Source organism: Taudactylus pleione, unplaced genomic scaffold (assembly GCF_031769625.1).
Source record: "Taudactylus pleione unplaced genomic scaffold, aTauple2 ptg000372l, whole genome shotgun sequence".
NCBI classification, from domain to species: Eukaryota; Metazoa; Chordata; class Amphibia; order Anura; family Myobatrachidae; genus Taudactylus; species Taudactylus pleione.
Window position 1 is genome coordinate 1,191,711 of NW_028284773.1, and position 24,642 is coordinate 1,216,352.

The 24,642-nt window shown below is 42.4% G+C and overlaps 1 protein-coding gene across 7 annotated transcripts in view; it reads right to left on the reverse strand.

Moving 5' to 3' along the window:
* TNK2 (tyrosine kinase non receptor 2) overlaps window positions 1-24,642 on the reverse strand; it is a 210,745-nt gene that overhangs the window by 52,575 nt on the left and 133,528 nt on the right. For 2 of the 7 annotated variants that reach the window (XM_088444778.1, XM_088444775.1), the window contains 2 exons: window positions 9,673-9,853; window positions 6,677-6,747 (listed from right to left, as the gene is read on the reverse strand). In XM_088444778.1, the coding sequence (XP_088300904.1) occupies window positions 6,677-6,747; window positions 9,673-9,835 (234 nt within the window). In that variant the 5' untranslated portion in view covers window positions 9,836-9,853. Of the gene's footprint in view, window positions 1-6,676; window positions 6,748-9,672; window positions 9,854-21,909; window positions 23,260-24,642 lie in introns of those variants that run through there. The other 5 variants (XM_088444773.1, XM_088444776.1, XM_088444779.1 and 2 more) reach the window with 5 other exon arrangements.

The following is a 24,642-nucleotide window of genomic DNA, read 5'->3' on the forward strand; positions in this document are numbered from 1 at the left end:
CGTGCGCATGCGCAGTGCACAACATCGACCCACTTGCGAGCGGACAGCCGCTCGCGAGTGGGTCTGAATCAGGCCCAGTGTTCACTCTAGATACCGAAGCAACTCACAGAAGTTCACAAAGCCAATAGGATGGGATTGTATCTCATGCACTTTACGCGGTACCATGAGGAGGGAGTGCAGATCCTGCGTGTATTGTTACACTTGATGAAACGTGACACCGGAGACAAAGCAAGCATCCATATCCTGCATTGATTTGTACTGTACTGTAATGGTGCATACACACGATCAGATTTTTTCTTCAGATATGGACGATAACGATTTAAAAATCGTTCAGTCGTTCATATCTGATGGAAAATCGTTCATATCTGACATGCCTGAACGATGGACGATCAACGATGCGCGTTCCCGTTTGTCAGATAACGATATCTGACATCTGATGGGTTTGCAGTCAGACTTGGACGATTCCATTCATTTTAATGCAGTCAAAAATCGTTCAATCGTTCAAATCGTTCAAATCGTTCAAAACTTTGGTCAAATCGTCCAAATCGTTCAAATCGTTTAATCGTTCAGTCGTTCATCTGACAAATCTGACAAGTCTGACAAATCTGACCGTGTGTACGCTCCATAAGTCACTGTTTTCTTATTCGCTCATTTGGTTATGTACTATGTAAATGACACAAGCCGCTCAGGCGAACGCCGGGGGACCGTCCGCTGAACTCCTCCCATCAACTGTCCATCATCCCTGCTCTGCTCTGGATTGGTTCCTGCGGCTATTTCCTTCTGGTGCGAACGCTGCTCCGATGCCGGTGATAGCGTTTCACGTTGTTTCTGGTTTGGTGTTGTCTCCTGTTATCCAGTCAAGTACCCAGTTCTCCTGCCTGCTTTTGTTACCTGCCGTTTGTGTCATCTAGGTGGCACGCTCTGCTGTTTGTGCCATCTAGGCAGCACAGACTGCACTCCAGAGTGTCCAGAGTGAGCAATTCTGCGTCCAGCTGCTTGTATCAACCCGGTGGCACAAGTCGCACTCCAGCTCCCAGCTGCTTGTGTCAACCCGGCGGCACAGGCCAAACTCCAGCGTCCAGCCGCTTGTGTCAAACCAGCATCAAAGGTCGCAATCCAGCATCCAAAGTATGCAATCCTGCATACCACCGCCAGAGTCAACCCGGCAGCACAGGTCCTCCTTCTGTCCACCACACCCTGCCAAGGCTGCTACATGGCTGAAGGCCGCATATTGTTCTACGGCCCACAGGCCACAGCCTGCCATGGCTGCTACATTGGTACAAAGGCCACATCTTGTTCTACGGCCCACAGGCCACAGCCTGCCAAGGCTGCTACACGGCCAAAAGGCCGCATCTTGTTCTGCGGGCCACAGCCTGCCAAGGTTGCTACATGGCCCAAAGGCTGCATCCTGTTCTATGGCCCACAGGCCACAGCATGCCAAGGTTGCTACATGGCCCAAAGCCGCATCTTGTTCTACGGCCCACAGGCCACAGCCTGCCAAGGCCAGGATTGTCTTAACCGCAGTGTGGGCCCTGGGCAAAGCAATGCACTGAGGCGCCTACCATCCATTCACAGGAAAAAAAATTAAATGGTCAATAAAATTAAACCATCCTGCATGCCCATCAGACCTCCCACACATGCAGAGAGACTCTGTCTGACTGGTCTGAAGCCGGCGGATGAAGTGAAACTGGGACTGAGGTGAGTACTCGTCACCGGGGGGATGGGGTGGGGGAGGTTAGCTCAGAATACAGTACAACGGCAGCCCGCTTATAAAAAATATCACAAATTTACCAACTGCCCGCGGCTGCAGGGGGGAGAGTTGGCAGACCCCTTCAAGCTTCGGGCCCTTGGGCAACTGCCCAACAAGCCCTATGGAAGAGATGGCCCTGGCCAAGGCTGCTACACGGCCAAAGGCCGCATCCAGTTCTACAGCTCTCATGCCACAACAAGCCAAGGCTTAACAGCCCTCAAGGCTGCTGCACAGCCCAAAGGCCGCATCTTACTACTACCCTCGGGCTCCGACTAGTCCAAGACTTTCCAGCCCTCAAGGCTGCTCCACGGCCGCAGCTAGCCAAGTGTTCCAGCTCTCAAGGCTGCTGCTGGACAATCCTTAAAAAAGATAATACCCGTACAATAACAGTAAGGGACTGTGGAACCTTTGTGGAGCCATATAAATAAAGGATAATACAAATAATAATAATAATAATAATAATAATAATAATAATAATATTGACATGGAAAAACATATCGTCCCCACATTCAATAATATTCAAAACAATTTCATCAGCAAAGAAGGTCATGGTGTTTTGGGACCACAAGGACTTGGTTCTTGTTGATTTCCTCACCAAGGCAGACATTGTGAATGCTGACCACTATTGTGACACACTGAGCCGGGTTGCGGAGGGCAATTTGACAAAATCAACCTGGGTTACTGCGAACAGGCATGGTATTTCTGCACAATAATGCCAGGCCATTCTCAGCCAAACGCACGCGTGATTGTTATGGCGCTACCATTGGGAGGTACTGGACCATCCTTCCTACAGCTCTGACCTGGCATCGAGTGATTTCTATCTCTTTGGACCACTGAAGAAGCACCTGGTTGGAAGGCGATTGCAAAGACTACGGTGAAGTACGGCAAGCCGTCATGTCCTGGTTTCAAGCGTTTGACACTGATTTCTTCTATGCCAGGATAGATGCCTTGATGTACCGCTGGAACCAATACTTAGACAAGCATGGAGACTATATGGAAAAAACAATCTGTACAAAGGCCATACTACTGATTATACAGTATGTATGAGTTGAATAGATTTATGCAATGAGAGGACTTGTTTCCATATTTATTGACCATCATTGTAGCAATGAGCTAAACAAAATAACTAAAATAAATGATTATAAATAGTAAATATTTTGTGACTTTAAATGAAATGAAATATTTATTTTATCACTAATGAGAGTGTCACCATTCTACCAGCAAATATCCAGAGAGCAGTCAATCAACAGCTTTCAAATTTGGAACAAACAGCAGTTTTTTATTCTAAAACATTTTTGGAAACTCCTGGATTATTGGTGAATCTGGTACATCTACTATATGCAGTTTTGAATCTTATCACTAATATATCATCAATTAAAGTCATGAGGGTTATGCAGTTTGCAGAGCACTGGTATTATTTAGGAGTCCCCATTAGATATTTCAGTCTTGCAGAAATGTAATGCTAATAGTGGGATGTACTTCCTGGAAAAGTGAAGTAAATCTGTCAACTTGGATTAACAGCTTCCGATGCCAAATAGCTCTGATGCTGAAACAGTCCATCCTCCACTCAGTGACTGACCCCAGAAAGGAAATCCTGGGACAACTGCTAACACTTGTACAGTGCGTGTGTCAACAGTCCTAGTCCAGCACGGAACGTGGAAGGACATGCGATACTGAGTGGGTGGGTTCTATTTTCAGAGTAACACCAGACCTAGATATTCCAACACTGCAGACAGAGGACAGAGAACTGAAGTAAGGTGTAGGAGAGGCCTGTATTAACCTATTCAAATCTACATCCATTATTATCTAGGAGTGCAATATGCTATAGTTAACTTTGTAGAATACCTGAATGCTCTTTTGGTAAGAGTTAATTGGCAAGAGACCAAATATTCTAATAAACTATAATATACCCTTAGGGACTTTGAAAAAAAAAGAGATGATGAATAATGAATTATGTTTGAGCATATAAATAATTTTAAGGAGATTAAACAGGGGATATTGGTTGATATTTGTGTTTTCTATGTATGAGACAAATGGTAATGGCAAAAGAATGGAGGATGTGAGTCAGCCAGTTACACTCACTGTAATAAAAACAAGTTGGAGTGCACCATATAAATACCATGAATGGTATAAGAGTAAACCTTGATAACAATGAATAGTACAAAGTGGCATCAGATCTCAGTTCTTGCAGCAGAGTGGGGAATATGTTCCTCTCTCAGACGTTTGCCAATCCTAGTTTAGATATTGTTGCACAACCAATGCAAATGCAAACTGAAAACAATATGAAAACATTTCTTTTTAATTAAGGCTTATGCCAATTTTACAGAAGAACATATGCTATTCATTATAAGCTTTCTTTGTTGACTGAGGAGGAGAAAACTTTACTTATAATGACATATTCAGCTAAACGTGGTAATTCTGCACCATGGCAAACCTTGTTGACATGCACGTGTGTATTAAGAGCTGGTGGGTACCCATATGCAACAATCTCTCCCCCACTATGAAGCACTCCCCCCATACCTGTTGTCACTGTGTCTGTCTGTGCAGCGCGCTGGCTCCCCATGCTCTTTCCCTGGTGCCATCTTTCTGGTGATAAATACGGAAATGTGGTGCATGTGCGGAAGAGAGCAAAGGCTCTGGCACAGACTCTTTGTAAGCTTCTTTGCGGCACCATATTTTTGGCTTTCTCACTAGAAAGATGGCTCCATAGGACATGCATTGGTAGATGGCGTGGGACACAAGCAGGCACAGTGGTCAGTCCTGGGTGCAGGGTGTGTGGCGCAGGGGCCCCCTGAACCCATGAGCCAATGTGCACTGCATACCCTGCACCCATGATAGATTTGTCACTGCTGACATGCACTGAGAGCAAATGCAATTTACTGGCTGCTCTTGCATGTGGAAAACCAATACTGAGCACTCTATTTGTACACTTAGATGTACATTTACCAAACAGTGCCTGCTTTCTGGCAATTCTGGTCACAGGCTTTAAAACAGAAATAATATTAAATACAAACATACCTGGAAAGTGGCGCCTTAGTAAATATATCCCTTAAGGTGGATACACATTAGACGATATGTTGCATGTTCCGGCGCATTGGGCCGACATAGGCAAATGTGTACGCACTATGTAGGCCCATACTCCCACAAGTTCGTTCATTGCATCGACAGATCTGCCGTACAAGCTGTTCAATCTGTCAGTGTGATGAACGACCCCATGCATTTGGATGCGGCTGGTGAACGCCATATCGCACGGTGTTAACGGACTGCACGATATGTCGTCCGTTGCATCGTGGGTCGGCTGGATACACAGGTCATCTAATATGTACTCAGCTTTAGAGTTGAAAAGGTAAAGCCCTATGTCAACTCTATCCATATATCTTATGTTTAACCCTGATGCAGCACAACATGGCTTTGAAAAGGTGTAAAACTGTACCTTCTACACGGATTTGGGCCCTCATTCAGAGCCACTCGCTAGCGGCAGTACGCTCGTTCCGAGCGATGTTCGCACATCTGCGCATGCGTACGGTTTTTAGTACGCATGCGCGAACCAGTCAGTGCGGCCGAAAATCGTTGGTACGCAATATAGCGAGGGCCTGCTATTTTGAGTGACAGAATGAGGCGTATGTGGGTGGTAACAGGGGAAGGTGCTTGAAAACGGGGAGTGGAGATCCGAACGCAGGCGTGCTTAAAGGTCAAAACGGGCGTTTTAAGGGAGTGCATAATTAATACAGCAGCGTCATTGACCACGTCACTTGGTTTTTTTTAACTCAGAACTGCTCGCAAAATAGCGGTTGAAAACACCAACCACAAGAATAGCGAGCAGTTCATACGCTGTACGATGTACTCGATTAATCTAATAAATAGCGGACATGACGTATGGTGCGTGCGGCCAGGGGGCGTTTTTATCAAAAAAACGAGCGTATGTTTTGCTCGCTCGTTCAGACTTAGAGGTGTGAACAGACTGCAATTTGCGAACGGATCATTTGAATAGCCACCCCTTGTTTTTGAATGAACGACCACAAATAGCGAACGGCTCTGAATCAGGCCCTTAGTCCTTACTCTACATGAGGGCCTTAATGTAGAGAACCCTAAACTGTGCCATTACAGTCCAGGTTTCAAGGATATCCATGCTTAAGCACAGATGACTTAGGGCCTGATTCAGCAAGGAACGCAGTTGCGTATACGCATGCAATCGGTCGATTAATTCGCACTGCGCTTGCGTATGCATCGCAGTGTGCGTGCGCGAGCCAGACACTGCTTTCAGAAATCCGTTTGCAGAGGATACGCAGACGAACGACAGATTGATTGACAGGAATACCGTTTGTGGGTGGTGACGTGGGGGGTGGCCGTGCGAACGTAGGCGTGCCAGTGTGTTTCAACGCTGTTACATGGGCGTGCATAAATTATCCACTGCGAATCCAGACGCCTCCCGAGTACTCACAGCGTGCGCAGAAGTTAGCAATTCCTGAGTGAGGTCTGGGCTTCCTTAACTGTGCGTCTGGGTTCCATGTTACTCGTTGTTACCGATTGTTTTGCTATCTTGGCCAAGTGTACAGATGTGAGTAAGGGGAAGTGGGTGTCCTTATGTCAGGCTGCGTTTGCAATACGAATGCAAACATTTAAATATCACTGCTGATATTAGCAACTCAGTTGCGTGCATGTAAGTAGAATAGCGATCCATGCTGAATCAGTGTATCGGGCCCTTAATTAGTACCTCAGCCAATTTGATTTAACCATCTGGACTCAAGCATGGATATCCTTAAAACATTGACTGTAATGGCGGAGTTTGGGAAATTGTGCCTTCATGGTAAATGGAACAAAGACAACTGTTCCAATAAACTTTAGAAATGGAAAGCACAGGATGATCTTGAATCTTCTTAATGAATGCAAGTTAAGTCTGTAAATGTCACAATAGCATTTGCCTACCTTACTCATCCAGGATTTGCGCTTACACATTGCTTTTCTTCTCTTTACTGCCTCCCAAAGACGCCTTTGGCCTATAAAAAAGGAAAGAGATGCTATGAAACATGCATGTATATTCCCACCTAATTCATATAATACTAATGTTATGGTTTCCTGAAACATGCAAGTAAGGATGCTATACTTGGCTTCTAATGTATATTAATCTCTGGAACAGGGCTAGACAGATCTCAGAAGCCAGGATGTCAATGCAACTAATAGGATCCCGCTAGCTTCTAGCAGTGCCTGAATGGCCCAGGAATGCTGCATTATTCTGCCTGCAAATTAACAACTTTACTCAAAGTTCAAATTCTACTTTCATGTGATGCAGACCATAATTTAGGTCACACTAGCCTTGTCCTACCGTAACAAGTCAAGATCATGTGAGGAACTCACATATGAAGCACAATTCTTTACAGAGAGAAATAGAGCCTGAAATATTTTTAAACAAATTGTGTTTAACTTTATTTAAAACTAGAATAATCATATTACAGTGAAAGGTGATGATCTTTGTAAAATGAAACTAAAGTGGACAAAGTAAAAAAAAAAGAAACTAGCTAGCGAAAAAAAAAGACTAAAATAGACATATGCAGTCATTACTGTCCGAACAGTGAATACAACTGGGTAGCTCAATGGGAGTTTCACAAATTTTTCCTGTGTGTGTATATGAGGCCTGAATCAGAGATGGACACTACTGGCACCATCGCTGCATCTTTGTGCACAGCCGCATTAGGTATCTTCTGTAAAAAGATGTCCACTGAAGGCCTCTCTGATTCACTGCTGTGTCTGAGGACGCAGCATAAGGTCACCATAGCGACCGTGGGCAGGCATTGGCCAACTAAGTGTCATCAGCTGAGACAATAAGATGCATTTGACGGTAAAAAGTTGCACGAAAAGACGCTCGCCGCTACCAAGTCACGCAACGGCATGGCACGACTAGAAGCGCTGTGTAACGCACAAGAAAGTAAGATGTATGTGGACACATTTGTATATGCATCTCTGTGGCTGGATATCCCCCAGCCGTATGCAGCAAGTAGAGATGCGACTGAGTTGTGCACGACTGGGCATTACTCATACTTGCACACACCGGAAATGTTCACAAAACTGACTTGTGTTCAACTCTGTATCAAAGACACCATGGTTGGCGTAGTAGTTAGAATTACTGCATCACGGCACTGACATAGTGAGTTAAATTTGGGTTATGGTCCAGCAGTGTATATTTTGTATGTTCTCCCCCTTTCTGTGTGGGATTCCACCGAGTGCTTCGGTTTCCTCCCATTCTCCAACAACATACAGTACTGGTAGGTTAATTGGCTGTAAAGCACAACGGAATATGCTGCGCTATATAAGAAACTATTAATAAATAAATAAATAAATTGGCTGATTACCAAAAATGTAAAAAACCCTAGGGTGTCATAGGGAATATAGATTGTAAGCTCAACCAGGGCAGGGACTGTAGTGAATGACTGAAATATTCTCTGTACTGTAAGGCGCTGCATAATATATGTGTGCTATATAAATAATTGTTATAAATAGATAAATAAATCCTCACAGCACAAGTGGTTATATCAGATTTTTTTAAACTGTGAAAAATCTACTTTTGCATAATTCATACACAGCTAGTAAGTTGTTAAGACAAGTTTGACAAGTTTGACATCCACTGCTTAGTAATACACTGAAGGTCTGGAAGCCTTAGACCATTCCGCAGCAAAAAGCACCTTTGGACCTGGCTTGCAGGTTTCTTCTTTAACTTAGTATTTTTCTTGAAAAGATGTAAAGAGTTTAAACCTAACTTTAAAACCAATAATTTAATTAATGGGTTACTGAAACAAGAAAATAGGTGAGTAGATGGAAAACAGGCGAACTTGCATCTGGTGAAATGGAATATATTGGGATACATATTGTGGTGAGAGGGATTGTCTCTCACCTGAATTACCCACATTCTGGTGGAATCAGCTCCCTCCAAGGTAGGCTGGAGTGAAACCTGTACTTTATGCATTAGCAGTGAACTCAGCACTGAAGCATCCTTACACTAAAAATTCCCCTTTCCAATCTTATACATATCCACGCACACATTTCCACACTATCTCTCCACCAACCCTCCCACAGTGAATATCACACACCAGTCATATTCACACAGGGAGCACAAGAACTCAGCCTTTCTTGTAACTATAACCCGAAGACAGAAGAACCACTTTCAAGTTATTTGAAGCTCCTCACACTATCCCCTATTTCATAAGTGAGTGCAGGACCATCACCCCTGTATTAACTATTCGCTATAGCATAGTCCCTTGTTGGATGTAGCTGGCATCTCACACTCCTTACTATTGTTCGTCTGAAACATATCCAAACTGAGTTCAGTTAATCCGAATTGACACTAGGAATGTTAAAATGAGAACTTCCATTCAAATAAAAAAACACCCTTTTAAGAATATTCTACACTTTCCTGATGTAAGATTCAATTTAGTACATACAGTAGCAGTAGAGTATACTAGTCACCAGCCATAGAGAACCAGACATATACAGATGAATTCCATTAGTGGCTATATGAGGTTGGACACAGCAGTGTTTAATACGGTAACCCAACAACGCACAGTTTTTTCCTGCACACTACTATAGAGTGCATGGAAAAACAGTCGGAATGCTGGTACCTTACGGCAGTGGTTCTCAAACTTGGTCCTCAGGACCCCACACAGGTCACATTTTCCAGATCACCCAGCAGGTGCACAGGTGTATTCATTACTCACTGACACATTTTAAAAGATCCACAGGTGGAGCTAATTATTTCACTTGCGATTCTGTGAGGACATCTGGAAACGCTGTGTGGGGTCCTGAGGACCGAGTTTGAGAACCTGTGCCTTACGGCGATCACCGCTAATTGAAATCCCCTGTAAAAATATGCCCGGTTGTCAGGTTTAGTGGCAGCACTGATAACAGCTGAACCATGCAGTATGTTTGCTCACCAGGTCGGCCCATGCCGATCTTCTCCAGATCCTCATTCTTGACGTAATCGAAGTGGGAAAGACGTGTGATGTTGAGGTCATCACGTATGCGTAGGAAATACTGCTGCAACTGCACCTCGCTCAAGAGCTCCAGAAGCCATTCTGAGCCCTCATCTGGCTGCATGCTACTACTACCCAACCTCTGTGAAAAAAAAATAGAGCCAAATTGAGTAAGACATATACCAAATGTGTGATGCACAATGCACTGATATTGTACATTCTTCAAGAGTAAGCTCTCTCTCGCTTTCTTCTCTCTCTCTCTCTCTCTCTCTCTCTCTCTCTCTCTCTCTCGCTTTCTTTCTCTCTCTCTCTCTCTCTCTCTCTCTCTCTCTCTCTCTCTTTCTCTCTATCTCAACAAAAACTGTGAACCCTATATGGTTCTAAAGTTTTAGAAATTCCATTACTGGATAGCTAAATCTGACTTAATGTTGTGAAAAAACCTCTGTGGGAAGTAAAGGGTTCTAAGCAGACACTGTTCAACTCAAGGAGATTAGGACCATAAAATCTGTCAACACTGTCAGAATGACCTGTTTGCTATCTTTCCTGCCCCTCTGAAACCAACAGCCTGTGTGATTTCTCACACTGCTCTTACACTTCCAGTTGTTATGGGATTGTAGCACAGGTTTCTGCAGTAACAGAAAATCAATAGTACAATATGAATACTCATTCTACACAACAGTAATTATAATAAACATATTAAGTCCTATATAGTTAATTACAAATTACAGTCATTTTTGATCTACATATTTTTCCAGACTGAAAACAAGAGCAGGCAGCCTTTCACGTATAGTAACCATGAAAAAATGACTTTTTAGAACTGACAGCTATTTTGTTACTCTGAAACTTCCTGCACTCATTGTTTACTGTTCATCTAAGCTGACATTAGCGTACAGCTTGCTTCCTGTGCACATGATCAAATATCACTGTGATTTCAGAACAAGACATGCCTGTAGCTCACTACACTATACAAAGTTACAAAGACCATACATAGGAAGAAAGATCATTGAAGGTCCATGTTGTTAAATGAAATTAGATTTAGCTGTTCTTAAATGTAGGTTTGCTGTACTAAAAATAGTGGAGTTGCCAATATATACACACATGCACACACACATACCATGCATGTGCTGCCTAGCTGTATGAACTCATTTCATAACTGACATGTATTCATGTATTTTATCTCTATGGACAAAAATGGCTGACCAACACAACCTTATGTACATATATGTCTTCAGTACATTTTTGCATTGAATTTAATTTGCAATTTTGGTTTTGTTTTGCTCGTCGCGCTGTGGACAAGACCGGAACACGGGCAGCACGCGGTCTTGTCCCCGGCGCGACGAGCGGGAGAAGCAACACGCATCCAGACTGGTAAGCTATTTAATGCTGTTGTCTGTATGTAATATTTTTATTCTGTATTGTGCATCCTGAGGAAGGGTCGTGTGGTCCCGAAACGTTGATGGATTAAACGTTAATTTTTTGTATACACCGCTTGAAGGTCTCCGATAGCCGCCTCTGTGTGCTGCATGTATCGGGGGCGCCGTTCCCTGTAAGGAGGGCACCGGAGCAGGTATACCAAGATTGTTCATTGTGAGTGCCGGATCATTTATGAATCACTATATATATATATATATATATATATATATATATATGTATATATATAAGCAAATTCACATTTTTTTGTGAGGAACGTTGTAAAACCTCCCAATGAATAATCATGGACTTGGAGGAGGGTTTAAATAGTATATTTTGGCCAATAATGACATGTCAATTTCCATGTGAATTTCTCTTAAAAGTTCAATAATGAGTTAAATGATGTGAGACTTGTATATAGAAGTGTTGTACTGATGGGAGAGGGGTTTTAGAACTTGCAGATGGGAGTTAAGTGTTTTGTTTTTATTTTACTTTTTTAAACTTGTATAAAAACATTTTGTGTACCCAAAATACTTTAAAGACTTTCATTTGCTGAAAAACACTTGTTGCCGATAATCTCTCCAACATGAATAAAAAAATCAGTCATTTGACACCTTTTAAGAACCTCCAGTACTTTTCTTACAGTCACTAATAGCCTTCTTATATGGGGACCTGGGAATAATCTGGTTCAAAAGGGATCTGTCCCGGGATCGGTATGAGATACCGCCGGACCTATTTCCGGCGGTTCAAATCCCGACGCCGGAAGACCGGCACCAGTGAAGATCCCAACAGCTCCAAAGGTAAGTATTAACTAACCTTACCCCCCCTAACCCTCCTGTAGGGGTGCCAAACTCTAACCTCCCTCCCTAGTGCCTAACTATAACCCCCCCTTCCCCTAGCCTAAACCTAACCCTCCCGGGGGGGGTGCCTCACCCTATGTCCCCCCGGGAGCCCTAAAACCTAGCCCCCTCCCGCAGCTGTCCGCGCCCGGCTTACCTTCGTTCGGTATGCCGGGCGTCGGGCTCCCGGCGTAAGTCTAATGACAGACGTCGGGATTTTGACACCTGTCATTAGTACCTTGCCGGGATTTGACAGTCGGGAAGCCAGTGGTTGGCATTTCGACCGTCGGCTTCCTGACTGCATCCCTCTGTCCCAGTTTGGAACAATGTTCCAAATACCGGGTAAGACCCGGGACTTTAGTTGCCACTTTTGGGGTCCATGATAACTTCTCCACTTTCTCATGCACTTCTGCCAGGTTACTTATTGTAGAAAAGTTGCACGATCTTGCCGCAAGTCCCGTAATTCGCCATTTCTAATTAAATCTCACATTTTGCAGGTGCCCGCATTGCCGCAATGTATGTGAGCCTCTAATTGAAATGATCCCAATGAATAATAAAAAATATGTTGTAAACAGAGAAAAACAAGTTAGTATCAGGACATTTCCCAGGGGAAGAACATGCCTGCAGTACTGATCTCTCAGTATTCTCACGATTTCAACATGTTAGAACTTCTTTGAGATATGTCTATGTTTGAAATATTGTTAAAGACAGAACTTTTTTAATCGGGGAGTAACACAGACAAGTAAAGCAATACCCCCCAAACCTGACTAATTGTGAAATTAACAAATATGTGCAGACATATGTCCAAAATTCCTCTTCCCTAAGAATTTTGGATAAGAAACAAAAAGACAAAACAAAATAAATGTGCATACAATTGGAAGCACATGTCTGACTTGGTGAGCTTAGATGGCTTTTTCTCCATTTCTTGAAATCAAGTATTCAGATGGATCACAGACGTTCCCGTCTTAACTAAGAAAAATAGCACTTTGATAGGGATGCAAGAGGGTATTTGTGATGGGATTTGCTGTATTTAGCTCAGTCCTAGCAATCACATATAGGCAGGACATCTGCAATTCACTTTCAGCACTGTTCTGCTGTCTCTGTGACATGGGAGATCCAACACAGCAGCTATAAGGCTTCCAAATAGAGCTCCTATACCAGAAGTCTTTTCATAAGGAGAAAGCTTATTTGAACCAAACTATGGGGGTTATTCAAAGTGGAAATCCCATTTAAGGCCCGTATTCAATTGGAAATGAAAAGTCCGGCAGGCCTGCCGGACTTTCCGCCTACATCGCGTGTTTTTGGAGAAAACACTTTCCGCACATGTGCCTGCGTTTCGCCCTATTCAATTCCAAAGGACGCGAAAAGGCGTCCCGGCAAAACTCTAACAGACAAAAAGTGTTCAAAGACTTTGGGAAATCAACCTGATGCCCCCCAAAAGATGCACTAACATTGGGGATCAATCTAGATGTCCCCGATTAGCCCTACTCAGTGGCAAATGCAGGATTTCTAGAGGGGGGTTTCCAAATGCTTGATTTTAGAGTGAGTGTGGCAAGTCCATAAGTAGGGTAGAATTAGCACTTATCCAGCTTTAATATGCGTCATACAAAGTGTATTGTGTGTCATAATTCCTGCATATACAGGACCAGAGATCACAGTAAGCCATTAGATGGGGCAGTAGGGCCATCCTGCCTGAGTTGAATGTATTTATTATAGATGTGGGCACCATTCCAGAGCATGGGAGCAAGTCCGGGAGTCTGGGAGCAGCAGCAGAACCTAGCACTGCCCTGGACATATATGTAAATATTGGGCTCTATAGCAGCACATCCCTAACAGTGAATGTTTTCCAGATCTCCTAGTTGGTGCACAGGTTATTTATTACTGGCTGATACATGTTAAAAGATCCACAGGTGGTGCTAATTATTTCATTTGTGATACTGAGAAGAACATGCAGCACTCCGTCGTGCGCATGTGCTCTGGGCCACCATCGACCCAGTTGCGAGCGCTCAGTGCTTGCGACCGGGTCTGAATCAGGCCCTGGGTTCCAAACCGGATCAGTCCTGGAATTTAGCTGGTGCCGACCCAGGATACTTCCAAGTTGGCGGCGTTCACCCTGGAGCCGGGTCTTATCCAGCGTTGTAGTGGACGCTTGGAGATGACGTGCGGTACAATCCAGGTCATCGTGACCCGGATTGCGCCGTTTACACTGCAGGGTTTCACGGGTTATTCCCGTGTTAAACCCTGCAAGTTACCTGGGTTGGATTGCCGGGTCACTCGACCCGGGAATCCAACCCTGTTCCCTTTTACACCAAGGAGCTATCCGGGTTAACCCTGCAATAACCCAGGTTTTAGCTCTGGTGTAAAAGTGGTATAATAGACATCTATACTGTTATCCAATATTTATTTGAAGTTTTGAAGTTTTTTAGGGATTTCTCCAAATTTCCCCCAGGATTTTGAAAAAAAAAAAAAATTACCGCATCCAATTTTTTTCAGTTGGACAGTGCAAGAATCGTGAGCGCAAATAGCCACATATATCAATAAATTGGTTGCGATAGCTGTGCTAAGATAGCCAATTGAATATGCCCCTCAGAGAACCTGCACATCGATGATTTCCCAAAGTGGATGATGCAATATGGCTGGGAAAATAAGACATGTTTAACTTTTATAAACATATATCGCCACATCTTAATTAATTCACCTGACGAGGCTACAGCACTTAAATCACAGAAAACCAGGACACCGGTATCACATAACAGTTGGCTCAGGCCACAGCAGCCTGCCATTTCAATGCCAAATGAGATGCTGTAATCCTGGTATAGGAACCATTCCAATTTCTAATGTTTAATTGGATATCTTTATTTATAAATAAATAACAATTGCAAGTTTTAGATCTCTAGGGGTACATTTACTAAAGGTCGATTTCATTAGATTACAAATCGATCCAAATCGATCTAAATTGATGTTGTGTTTTGGGGCTAAATCACACATTGACTAACACTTAAAAAAACAAATCAATAATTGTCTTTTAGTAATACCCCTTCTCCATTAAGCTCAAAATCCCAGGTTATTTCACGTTTTGATCAGTGGAAACTACTCCACCCGGGTCTAGTCACCCGGGATAGAAAACCCTGCTAGTGAGCAGGGTTATTCCCAGGAAGAACCCAGGTATGGCTCAGTGTAAATGGGTAACCTAGGTCATCCGACAAGAGAATTGTTTACAGCACGGGGAGAGACACATTACGGTGCAAGGAGATGATATCATCGCCAAGCACCGGCCCTGCATCCGTGTGCAGTGTGAACGGCACTGATCCGGAAAAAACCCGGATCAGAGCCGTATTGGAGAAGGGGTCTGTCCCATGTCTGACCCGGTTTGGAACTATGGAGCTCATTCAGACCCGCTCGCTAGGATGCAACCGCTGGCTGCTGCCGATGGTATGCAGTGTGTATTCATTGTGCGCATGTGTATGCATCGCAGTGCGCGTGCACATACCTTAGCGAAAGTTCACAATGCATTCACTCGCTGCGCATAGACAGCCCAGCAGAGTGAGTGACAGGGGAAGCCGTTTGCAGGTGGTAACAGGGGCTGACCATTAAGAACGGGGGAGTGGAGGTGCAAACGCAGGCGTGCATGAGCATCTCAATGGTGTTTTAGAGGTGTGCATAATTATAATACAGCATCATAGTACACGTCACCTGGCTTGTTCTTACACTGAAGTGCTCGCAGTGCTTGTGGTAGGGTATGGTCAACCTCAAGCGCTGTGATCGCATCCGATGTTACCCGATGTACCGATGGTTGCATACACTTCCTGGACATGATGTGCACAAGTGGGCGTCTTAAGACAGGCTGGTGGGTGTCTGCATACACTATGTGATCACTCTCTAAGAAATACTGGGCGTGCTAATGCATTGCTGTGCGATTGCACTACCTACGCAATTTGTATACACATTGTGCGAGCGATCGCATCTAGCAAGCTGCTCTGAATCAGCTACTATGTTCCAAATCTCAGGTCAGACCCGGGATTTAAGTGGAAAAGAGGTATGAATGTGAGATTTAGCCCAAGAAACACAACCTCAGATTGAAATGGACCCCCTAGTGACAAAGCTGTGACTCCACTGGGAATACAAGGGCATATGTGAGCCATAACTTATGTAACTCAGCATTTAGTTGCTGTTCAGACGTTTATATATTAGACTTGTATTACAAACTGTGAAAACTAGTTACACTTCGAAAACACTGCATATGTCCCAACATGTGGAATCATATGAACTCTTCGTATGCACACATAATAAATGAGTTGTAGAGCTCTACTGTTTTTAGCAGGGACAATACACTGGGACACCAAATTTCAATGTGCTATAGTATTGCTATGTGACACCAACATTGCCCAATAGAATATACTGCAATTACCCATCAACCAGGGGACCACAAATACAGGTTCTGGGTTCAGAGCTCACAGGTATCACACTTCTGGTTTTACCAATAGCTATAGAAAAAAGAAACGCAAGTGCACCATACAACCATTTAATAATTATACATCATATACAAGGTTTTTGGCATACATTTGGCCAAACTTATTAGCTAACTTCAAGGTCACCTCAGTGGGTAAGTCCCTAACATTATAGGGGTTCATGTCTGGGACATGAGGCACCCCCAAACCAGCCAAACCACCCCAGGGCACCACACAAATGAAAGATAGCAGTGAAGTGTGGAAGTGTTTGGTAAGTGAAAGTAGCTGCTTAGTGTTAGAAGTGTTAAAAAAGTGAAAAATAAATGTGTGAAAATATTACATAAATAAAAAAATAAACATACTGTAGAGTGATGATAAAGTGTTAAAAATAAGTGTCAAGTGGTGATGCCCCAAAGGAGCCCAGCCAGAGCAGTTCAAGGGGCCCCACATATATGCCTACAAATAATTGCTTTATTCCTGTCACACCAGCACTCATACACTCTAACATTGAATGAGGCCCAGGGTGCTCGGTGTTTCCCCCCCTAAAGACCCTCAATATGCTTCTCTGTAAGCCCACTAGCTCCCCTTCTAAATCTCAAAACATAATATGTGACCATATTTATAATGTGGCCAAACTGTTGATTGCTACAAACTGGAAGCAAATTGAAGCTCCGGCAATGACCGTGCTACTGAACAAAATATGGTATTTGGCCTCCATGGAATATATCACTGTGCTCCTCCATGATACTGTGATAAAGTTCCATGCTACCTGGGACCCTTGGTATTCTGCATTCCATAGACAGTTGGCCGATATGGAATGAAACTGTTTGTTTGTTTTTCTGGGTGATGTATTGTACCGCATGTTGCCTTCCCTTACCCCCTTTTTCTTTTTCTTTCTTTTCTCTCTGTACTTTTCTCTTTCTTGTTAAAAACTAGAAATTAATACAGTAGTTGTGTATTCATAGTGATATATATGTTATATTTTGGATATAATATTTGGTTTGTAATTATTCATGTATAATATGTGTGAGTTAATTTTTGTGCTGTATTTTATATCAACTATTACAAATAAAGAGATATAACATTGAATGAGGCATATGTGACATGGTTTACCATTAAAACCAAATTAAAGCCATTGAATTCCACTCACTTACTTTTGTTTGCTTGTTACCCACTGAAATACTAAATTATTTCACTTCCACTCTGAATTCCTTGTTATATACGTAACAAGCCTGATGCTGCAAGTAATTTCAATAAACAGTAACAAAAACGTGCCAAGTGCATTGGAATATCTAGAAAAATTTTTTATACCTTTACTATCAAGTTTAAAGTGAGGGGAAGGCTGAGTCACTATACTGGCTGGGACCCAAGGCTGCCAATCAAAACCCTAATGCTGGGTACACGATGGCCAATATTTTGTGTGTGCGTCGGTCAGTGTGTACAGACAATAGTCTGTGAACGACATTGTTCACAGACATATCGCGTCGGCTGTGCAGTACAGCCGATGCCCAATATATCTGCAGATATATTGGTGCATTGTGCTGTGTGTACGGGTGGTCAGCCAACCGCCCTGACACTTGCTGCCGAGGCCGCCGGTGACTAACAGCTCAAGCAGACGGGCACATGTAAATGCTACCTAGTCGTGACATCAGACACATCGGGCCGACGAATGGTAAGTGTGTATGCACTAACCAATCGTAAGATAGGACGATGTTCGGCCATCGAAGTGTATAACATTGAGTGCCCGTATGAATCAATCTACAATGCCCTAAAAATATAATATGAGTAATTAATATTGTGTAAAATAAATAATTAAATAAATAAACCACTTCTCAATATCTGAAAGAATGTACTTCTCTCTCTTATGCTGGGCATACACGGCCAGACAAAATGCCTGTCAGACCGACAGACATTTTATCTGGCCGGCTGCCAGCTGCAGATGTCGCCGGCATACACTGTGAGATTTCTCTCACAGTGTATTCGGCAGACATCTGCGCTCCGCCTCCGGGGGAGGAGACATTTCCCTGTTCCTTCCGTAGGAAGGAACACAGGAAATGTCTGTCTGTCTGCCGCGGCTGGGCATACACTGCCTGATGCGGCCGTCAGTTTACCGGGAAATATCGCATTGGACGGGCATGCTGGACAATCCGGCATGCCCGACCGAGCAATATTTAACCCTCGGTCGCCTCCCCACATGCTACAATTATCGGGGCGATCCGCCGATATCAGGCGGATCGCCCCGGTAATTGTAGCGTGTATGGCCAGCATTAGGAATAAATTGGAGGCAGATTTGGGTTCTCTTCAAGATGACTATTGGACACAGATTTTGGGATCTCTCCGCTACACCTCACCATGTGTCCAATTTCAATAAATTCACAACTTTATTTTACACAAATCCTACTGTACACATGCTATTCTAGCCCATATTGATGCTAGTACTCCCATTGATTGTCTTAAAAAGCAATTTTTGGAATATATTTGTAGAATTGTTCTAGGGTTCACGATTTTTGGCTACTGGTTTGGTCGGACATTCAATCTACTCTTCCTGAATTGTCGCCTGCAGAAGTCATACTGTGCTTATTTAGCCTAGAAGTTGATGATTTTTATAATGCTACTATTTACCACTCATGCCAAAGTTATCATTGCTTGCTCATGGCGCACTCCAGATCCACCAGATATTTATAAGAGGCGAGAGCTTGTAAGTGACACCACACACCATGAGCATTATATATACACCAGCCAAAAACCCCTTCCAAAATTTCATAAATTATGAGGTACAGTAGATGGTCTCAATGTCCTTTAGGCCTCCGGAAGTCCACTCAGGAGCCTTCCATATAATACACCATTATCTTCCTCCTCCCTCCTCCTTAATTTTGTTTGTTTTAAATTCTCTACACGGTGAGATTTTCTTTTATGTTCTGCTATTTATTTAATTTAATGCCTGTGTCCACCAATTTTTCCTTGTATAGTATAAGTTGCTGTATTACATTCTTAAACGATGACTTGGTCTGGCACATTAATTCCTTAATACTCTGTTCGTTTTTCTTTGACGTTTTTACTTATTCTATTATGTCAGCAACTATAGTACGTACTGTTTTATCTGTTTTTAGTTTTCCTGTACAAACACTCAATACAAATGTACTTGATTTAAAAATTAATACAACTTCAGATGTATTGAACAAACTAACAAGCTTTGTTGGCCAATATGCTTTAAAATGCAAAAAAAAAAATCTAAAAGCAAACTGGTAGGGACATTTTCAGCAATACATTTAGAATGAGGCATGCAGAAGAGAACCATATATACACACAGGAATGAGATCCAGAGCAATGGCAAAACCAGAATGATTGTATTTTTCATGCTATTCTCCTTCCAAAATGGAATACAAAGTTTAAAACGGCACAAAATGTTATGTCACCTCTCTTGTGAAACGTATCTGAAAATATAAATGCACTTGCTCATGTCATGACAGTAGTGGTGAGAAAATGTTCACACACACAAGGGGGTATATTTACTAAAGTGAGAGCTTTTAGAACTGGAGTTAATGCCCAAAGCAACCAATCAGATTCCAGTTAACATTAAACTAACACCTAGAAGATAATAGGTAGAATCTGATTGGTTGCTATGGGCAACATCTCCACTTCTAAAAACTCTCAGTTTAGTAAATATACCCCTAGGCTTCAAAAATCTTATACAACTGATTGTACTGTACAAAAAAAAAAAATGTTTCTATCACAGCAGTGAGGAATGAGCAGGCGCTTTATGTGATTTCATTTGCTTTGTTAGGAGACATAATGAGAATTTCTGGCACTATCCACAGAACAGAAGGGGGCTGGGAGACGGTACAGTAGTAGAATATTGTGTTAGCTAAAATGTAGCAAAGCAATCACCTGTCTCACACAATATTTTTTCTATCAAATGATTTATCACCTTTTTAGAGACATTAAAAAAGAATCCTTAAACATCAGTGATATTTGTTTAAGTAATTTTATGTAGCAATATTGAGCACATATTTAGCTGTATTTACACTGTATAATATTATTATTATTATTATTGTTGCTTTCACTATCAGCGTCTGTTTAAATAGAGATGTGATCTTTATGGAAACTCCAATATGTATTTATTCCAATGATGAATATGTGGTATTCATAGCTCCTTACATCTCTATCTACAATATCTTAATATTATTTGATATAGGCCTAATATGTCAGGGTTTCAGTTAAGGATTTTGGGGTATATTTACTAAAGTTTCTAAAAATAAAAAGTGGTGGTGTTACCCGGAGCAACCAATCAGATTCCATCTATCATCTTGTAGGACGCAATAGAGAAATGATAGCTAGAATCTTGGTTGCTATGGGTAACACCACCACTTTTCATTTTTACAACATTTAGTAAACCTACCCCTTGGAGAGGTGCTGAAACGGCTTACAGGAACACTATGCAGGTTATTTACAGAGTGCAACATTAGCTCTTCACCCACTGTGTACAGCAATTTCAGCAAGTGTGCCTATATTTCTGAGATGCATCATGGGTTTTCAAAACAAGATGGCGGTATAGAAGAATTTTGCACAGGCTGAGAGGAGCCATTGGGTGAAGTCAGGGTGTTACAAGCAAAGTATAGAGTAAGCTCCCCAAGTTTTGAGCAACAATACAGGAATTATATATCACTTTTTGGAGGAAATTTACTGAGGTAAGATAAAGGGGTGACAATATTCCTTTTAAGGGGTGTCCCAGCTGCCTAGAGGGGTGCATGGGCATTTGTACTGGTGGTTTCGAGTATTGCCTTATAATTCTAATGGGACCCGTTTTGCGCCTCCATTTTGCCGTTTCAGTGTAGAATTATATTTTTAGAACCACTCACTTTAAAAGAAAGTTCAGCACATATAAAAAGCTCTGCACATATAAAAAGCTCTGCACATATAAAAAGCTCTACACGTATAAAAAGCTCTGCACATATAAAAAGCTCTACACGTATAAAAAGCTCTGCACATATAAAAAGCTCTGCACATATAAAGGTGACAAATAATTTACAGTCCCAATGTCCTGTCACTCTCTGAATTAAATAAGGTCATAATTGAAGCTAAATAATACAGTATATTTAGTGAAATATTCAATAAATTATTTAAATGAAAAAGGTAGTACCATGGTACTAAAGTATTAGGAGGGTAGTGTTTGATGTGGCAATAAAACTATTGCAGTTCTAGGTTTCATAGGTGTCTGAGTAGGCATGCACATTGAAGCGCACTGGACTAATATCCCGACATACTGTACCAGTGCAAAACGAAGGTATTAAGTGCTGCATGTAGAGTGTGCTTTATAAATATAACCTCCTCATTATATATCAGTATCATAGGGGTGTCCATGCACTTGCTATTCTATGCAGACACATAAAAACATAGAAAAAAAACTATAATGTACATCTACACAAAGAACAGGAAATAAACACTATAGTCATCACATGCATCACAACATAAAAGCAACTTAAAAAAGCTGTAGTACTTACTTTATAAATACTAAAATGTGACAGAAAAGGGAGGGAGTTCTTCCACGCCTGAAAACGTTTCATATTTGTCAGGTTCACAAAGCCCACAGAAGGAGAAGCAGAACAAGACAAAATATTAAAAGGTTTTATCCATAATGTGGATGGTGTCAAGGAGTTCTAGCTTAGCGGTGACAGCATGCCACTGACTGACAATCCACAGTCTCCTCTTCTGCTTTTTGTGGCAGTAAGAACCTGGTCTCATAGGACAAATCATCCCAGCAGTGAGAACTATATAAGAGGATGGTTGCTGTTCCATGCAGAGAACAGGCCTTATTCCTTGGTTACTCTGATATAAGCGCCCGGGCAGATATTCCGAGTTCTTGTGTGGACATTGGCCTTTACATACATATTTTTCCTCTAAAAATACAGGTTAAAAAACTCTACGAAAACCATAAATTTCAACAAAACTCTGCTACTGACGTTCTGTTTTTTTGCTACAAGCTATTTGGAATATCAATAAATATTTTTATTTAAAAAAAAATTAATTCAGGTAATAAAGTGCAGTATATGCAAATAAAGAATTAGAATCGCAAAAGCTGCAGCATTTTGGAGAGTTGGAAACTTTTATGACTTTCTGGAAAGTTTTCAGAATTTCCTGGGAATGTTTACAATTGAAAATGTTACAGCCAACAACAGATTTAGGTACAAAACATATTTTGCAAAGTGGGCAAAGTTGTGCAGAGACGTTGTCCCGATTCCATATTCAAACCGAAAAAAAACAAAAACAACGATTTGTCATCAGCAGTCTGATACATTACTAAAACAGTACAAAAAAATGTGCATAACTGATCCTTCACCTTAGTCATAGATGACAATCTTTTGTAAGCATTTTACAAGCATCTTTTGCCATAGATATTGTTTTTTTTTGTTCAGCTGGCTGCTTGGTTTTCTCTGACATGTAGAGTGAGCAGTTTCAATGACAATAGTGCTAAAAGTAAAAATGTGGCCTAGAAAGCAAGAGTAACCAACTCGGTGTGTACTTCCAGCTCGCTGTGACATCTCTGGGGCCCAAAATATAACTGAGATCTCTCCCCAGAGAAGTGGCTGTACTTGACTGCAAACTGCAAGAAAAGAGAACACAATCCATTCCAAATGCTGAAAATCCCACAAGGAATCCGTTAGAGTAACATTACAGGGCAGCAGGACTGTTCTTCAGTCTTGGGGTTTGCTGTGCTCATCAGCGACTGTCCGATCGGGTCTGTACCTCTGACAACACACTCAGATGCAAGTTGTTCCGTGGGTGTAGCCTATGGTTCCTGCTCATTCCTAGAAGCACAAGCTTCTTGGACTGAGAGTCTGCCCAGCTAAAAACAGACACTCTATGGTGTTCACATGGCTAACTGCTTGAATCAGAGCCAAGGGGTCATATTTAACTGCAGGATGGAGAGTTAATTTCCTGTGAGAGCCTCCGCTGGGATTTAAATCAGTCCCCCTCTCATCTGTCAACATCCCCTTAACTCTCTCACTGCCAGAAGAGGCTGCCACACACTGGCATCACTGAGCGTAATAATAAATACATTCCATCGACAGTTTTTACAACACAGGAAATTAAAGGAGAATTTAGGAATATCTTACACTAAACTATCTGAAAGAAGAATCTCTTCAGCAGTAATTGTAATGGATAAAGACTGCTCCATTGTACTAACTACAAAAAAGTCACGCAATCAGTTATCTGAAATGAATAAACAGCGCACTGGGAAAAGTCAGAGGGCCTGATTCACAGGTAGAAGCATGGCGACATTGGACGCAAGCGGCCCATCTTACAGTCTGCACATGCGTCAGAGTCGTACTATGCGTGTGTCCCAATGGCTCCTGTCGGAATCCGCAGAGTGAATTTGGAGCAGAAGAAAGTGGGTGTTTCTCAGTGGTAATGGGGGGGGGGAACAAGCCAGTTACAATTGTATCGTCCTGACAGCAATGGAGAAATGGAGTTCAGGTGGAGAAATTGCACCTGCCATAGGGCTGGTGCAATCTCCGATGGTGCGCCTTAATATGCATCGGAACGGATAAGCGCCACAGCTGGTGGGCGTCTCTGTATGATTAGCTGAGCTATTAGCATAAAGACGCAGTTGTGTTGCGCCAAAAGACGCAGTCATGGCTGTAATAGCGTGCACCTCTGAATCAGAGTAGTATCTTTTTGTTGGGGTCATTTCCAACCCTTGATAATAGAATGTCTCACAATTGGGGGCACAAATTGCAGACATTCATTGCAGCAATTACTGTATGTACAGTTTCTTAGGTGAGAATACTGTCCCTAACCATGAAAAATCATACATGACTGCAGAGGACACATGCTCAATAATGAAAGTAAAAAGGGAAAAACCTGAACATAAATGCCCTTCTGTTTGAACCTATTAAGAGTCAGAGTTAAACGTAATCAAAAAAGGAGCAGACAAGCAGCAATTTGTTCCTGGGACGGAATCAGCATGTACTACCGACAGCAGGAGATCCCCTATTCCTCCCTTAGGGGTGCCTAACCTTAAAACTCCTGGGATGGTGCCTAACCCTAAGTACCCCCCAGGGTGCCTAAACCTAAACCCCCTTCCCACACCCTAAACCTAACCCTCCCAGGGGGGTACCTAACCCTAACCTACCCGCGTGGGTGCCTAACCATAACCCTCCCCCCTAGGGGTGCCTAACCCTAACCTTCCCCCAAAAAAACCTAACCCTAACCCTGCTACACTCCCTAAATCT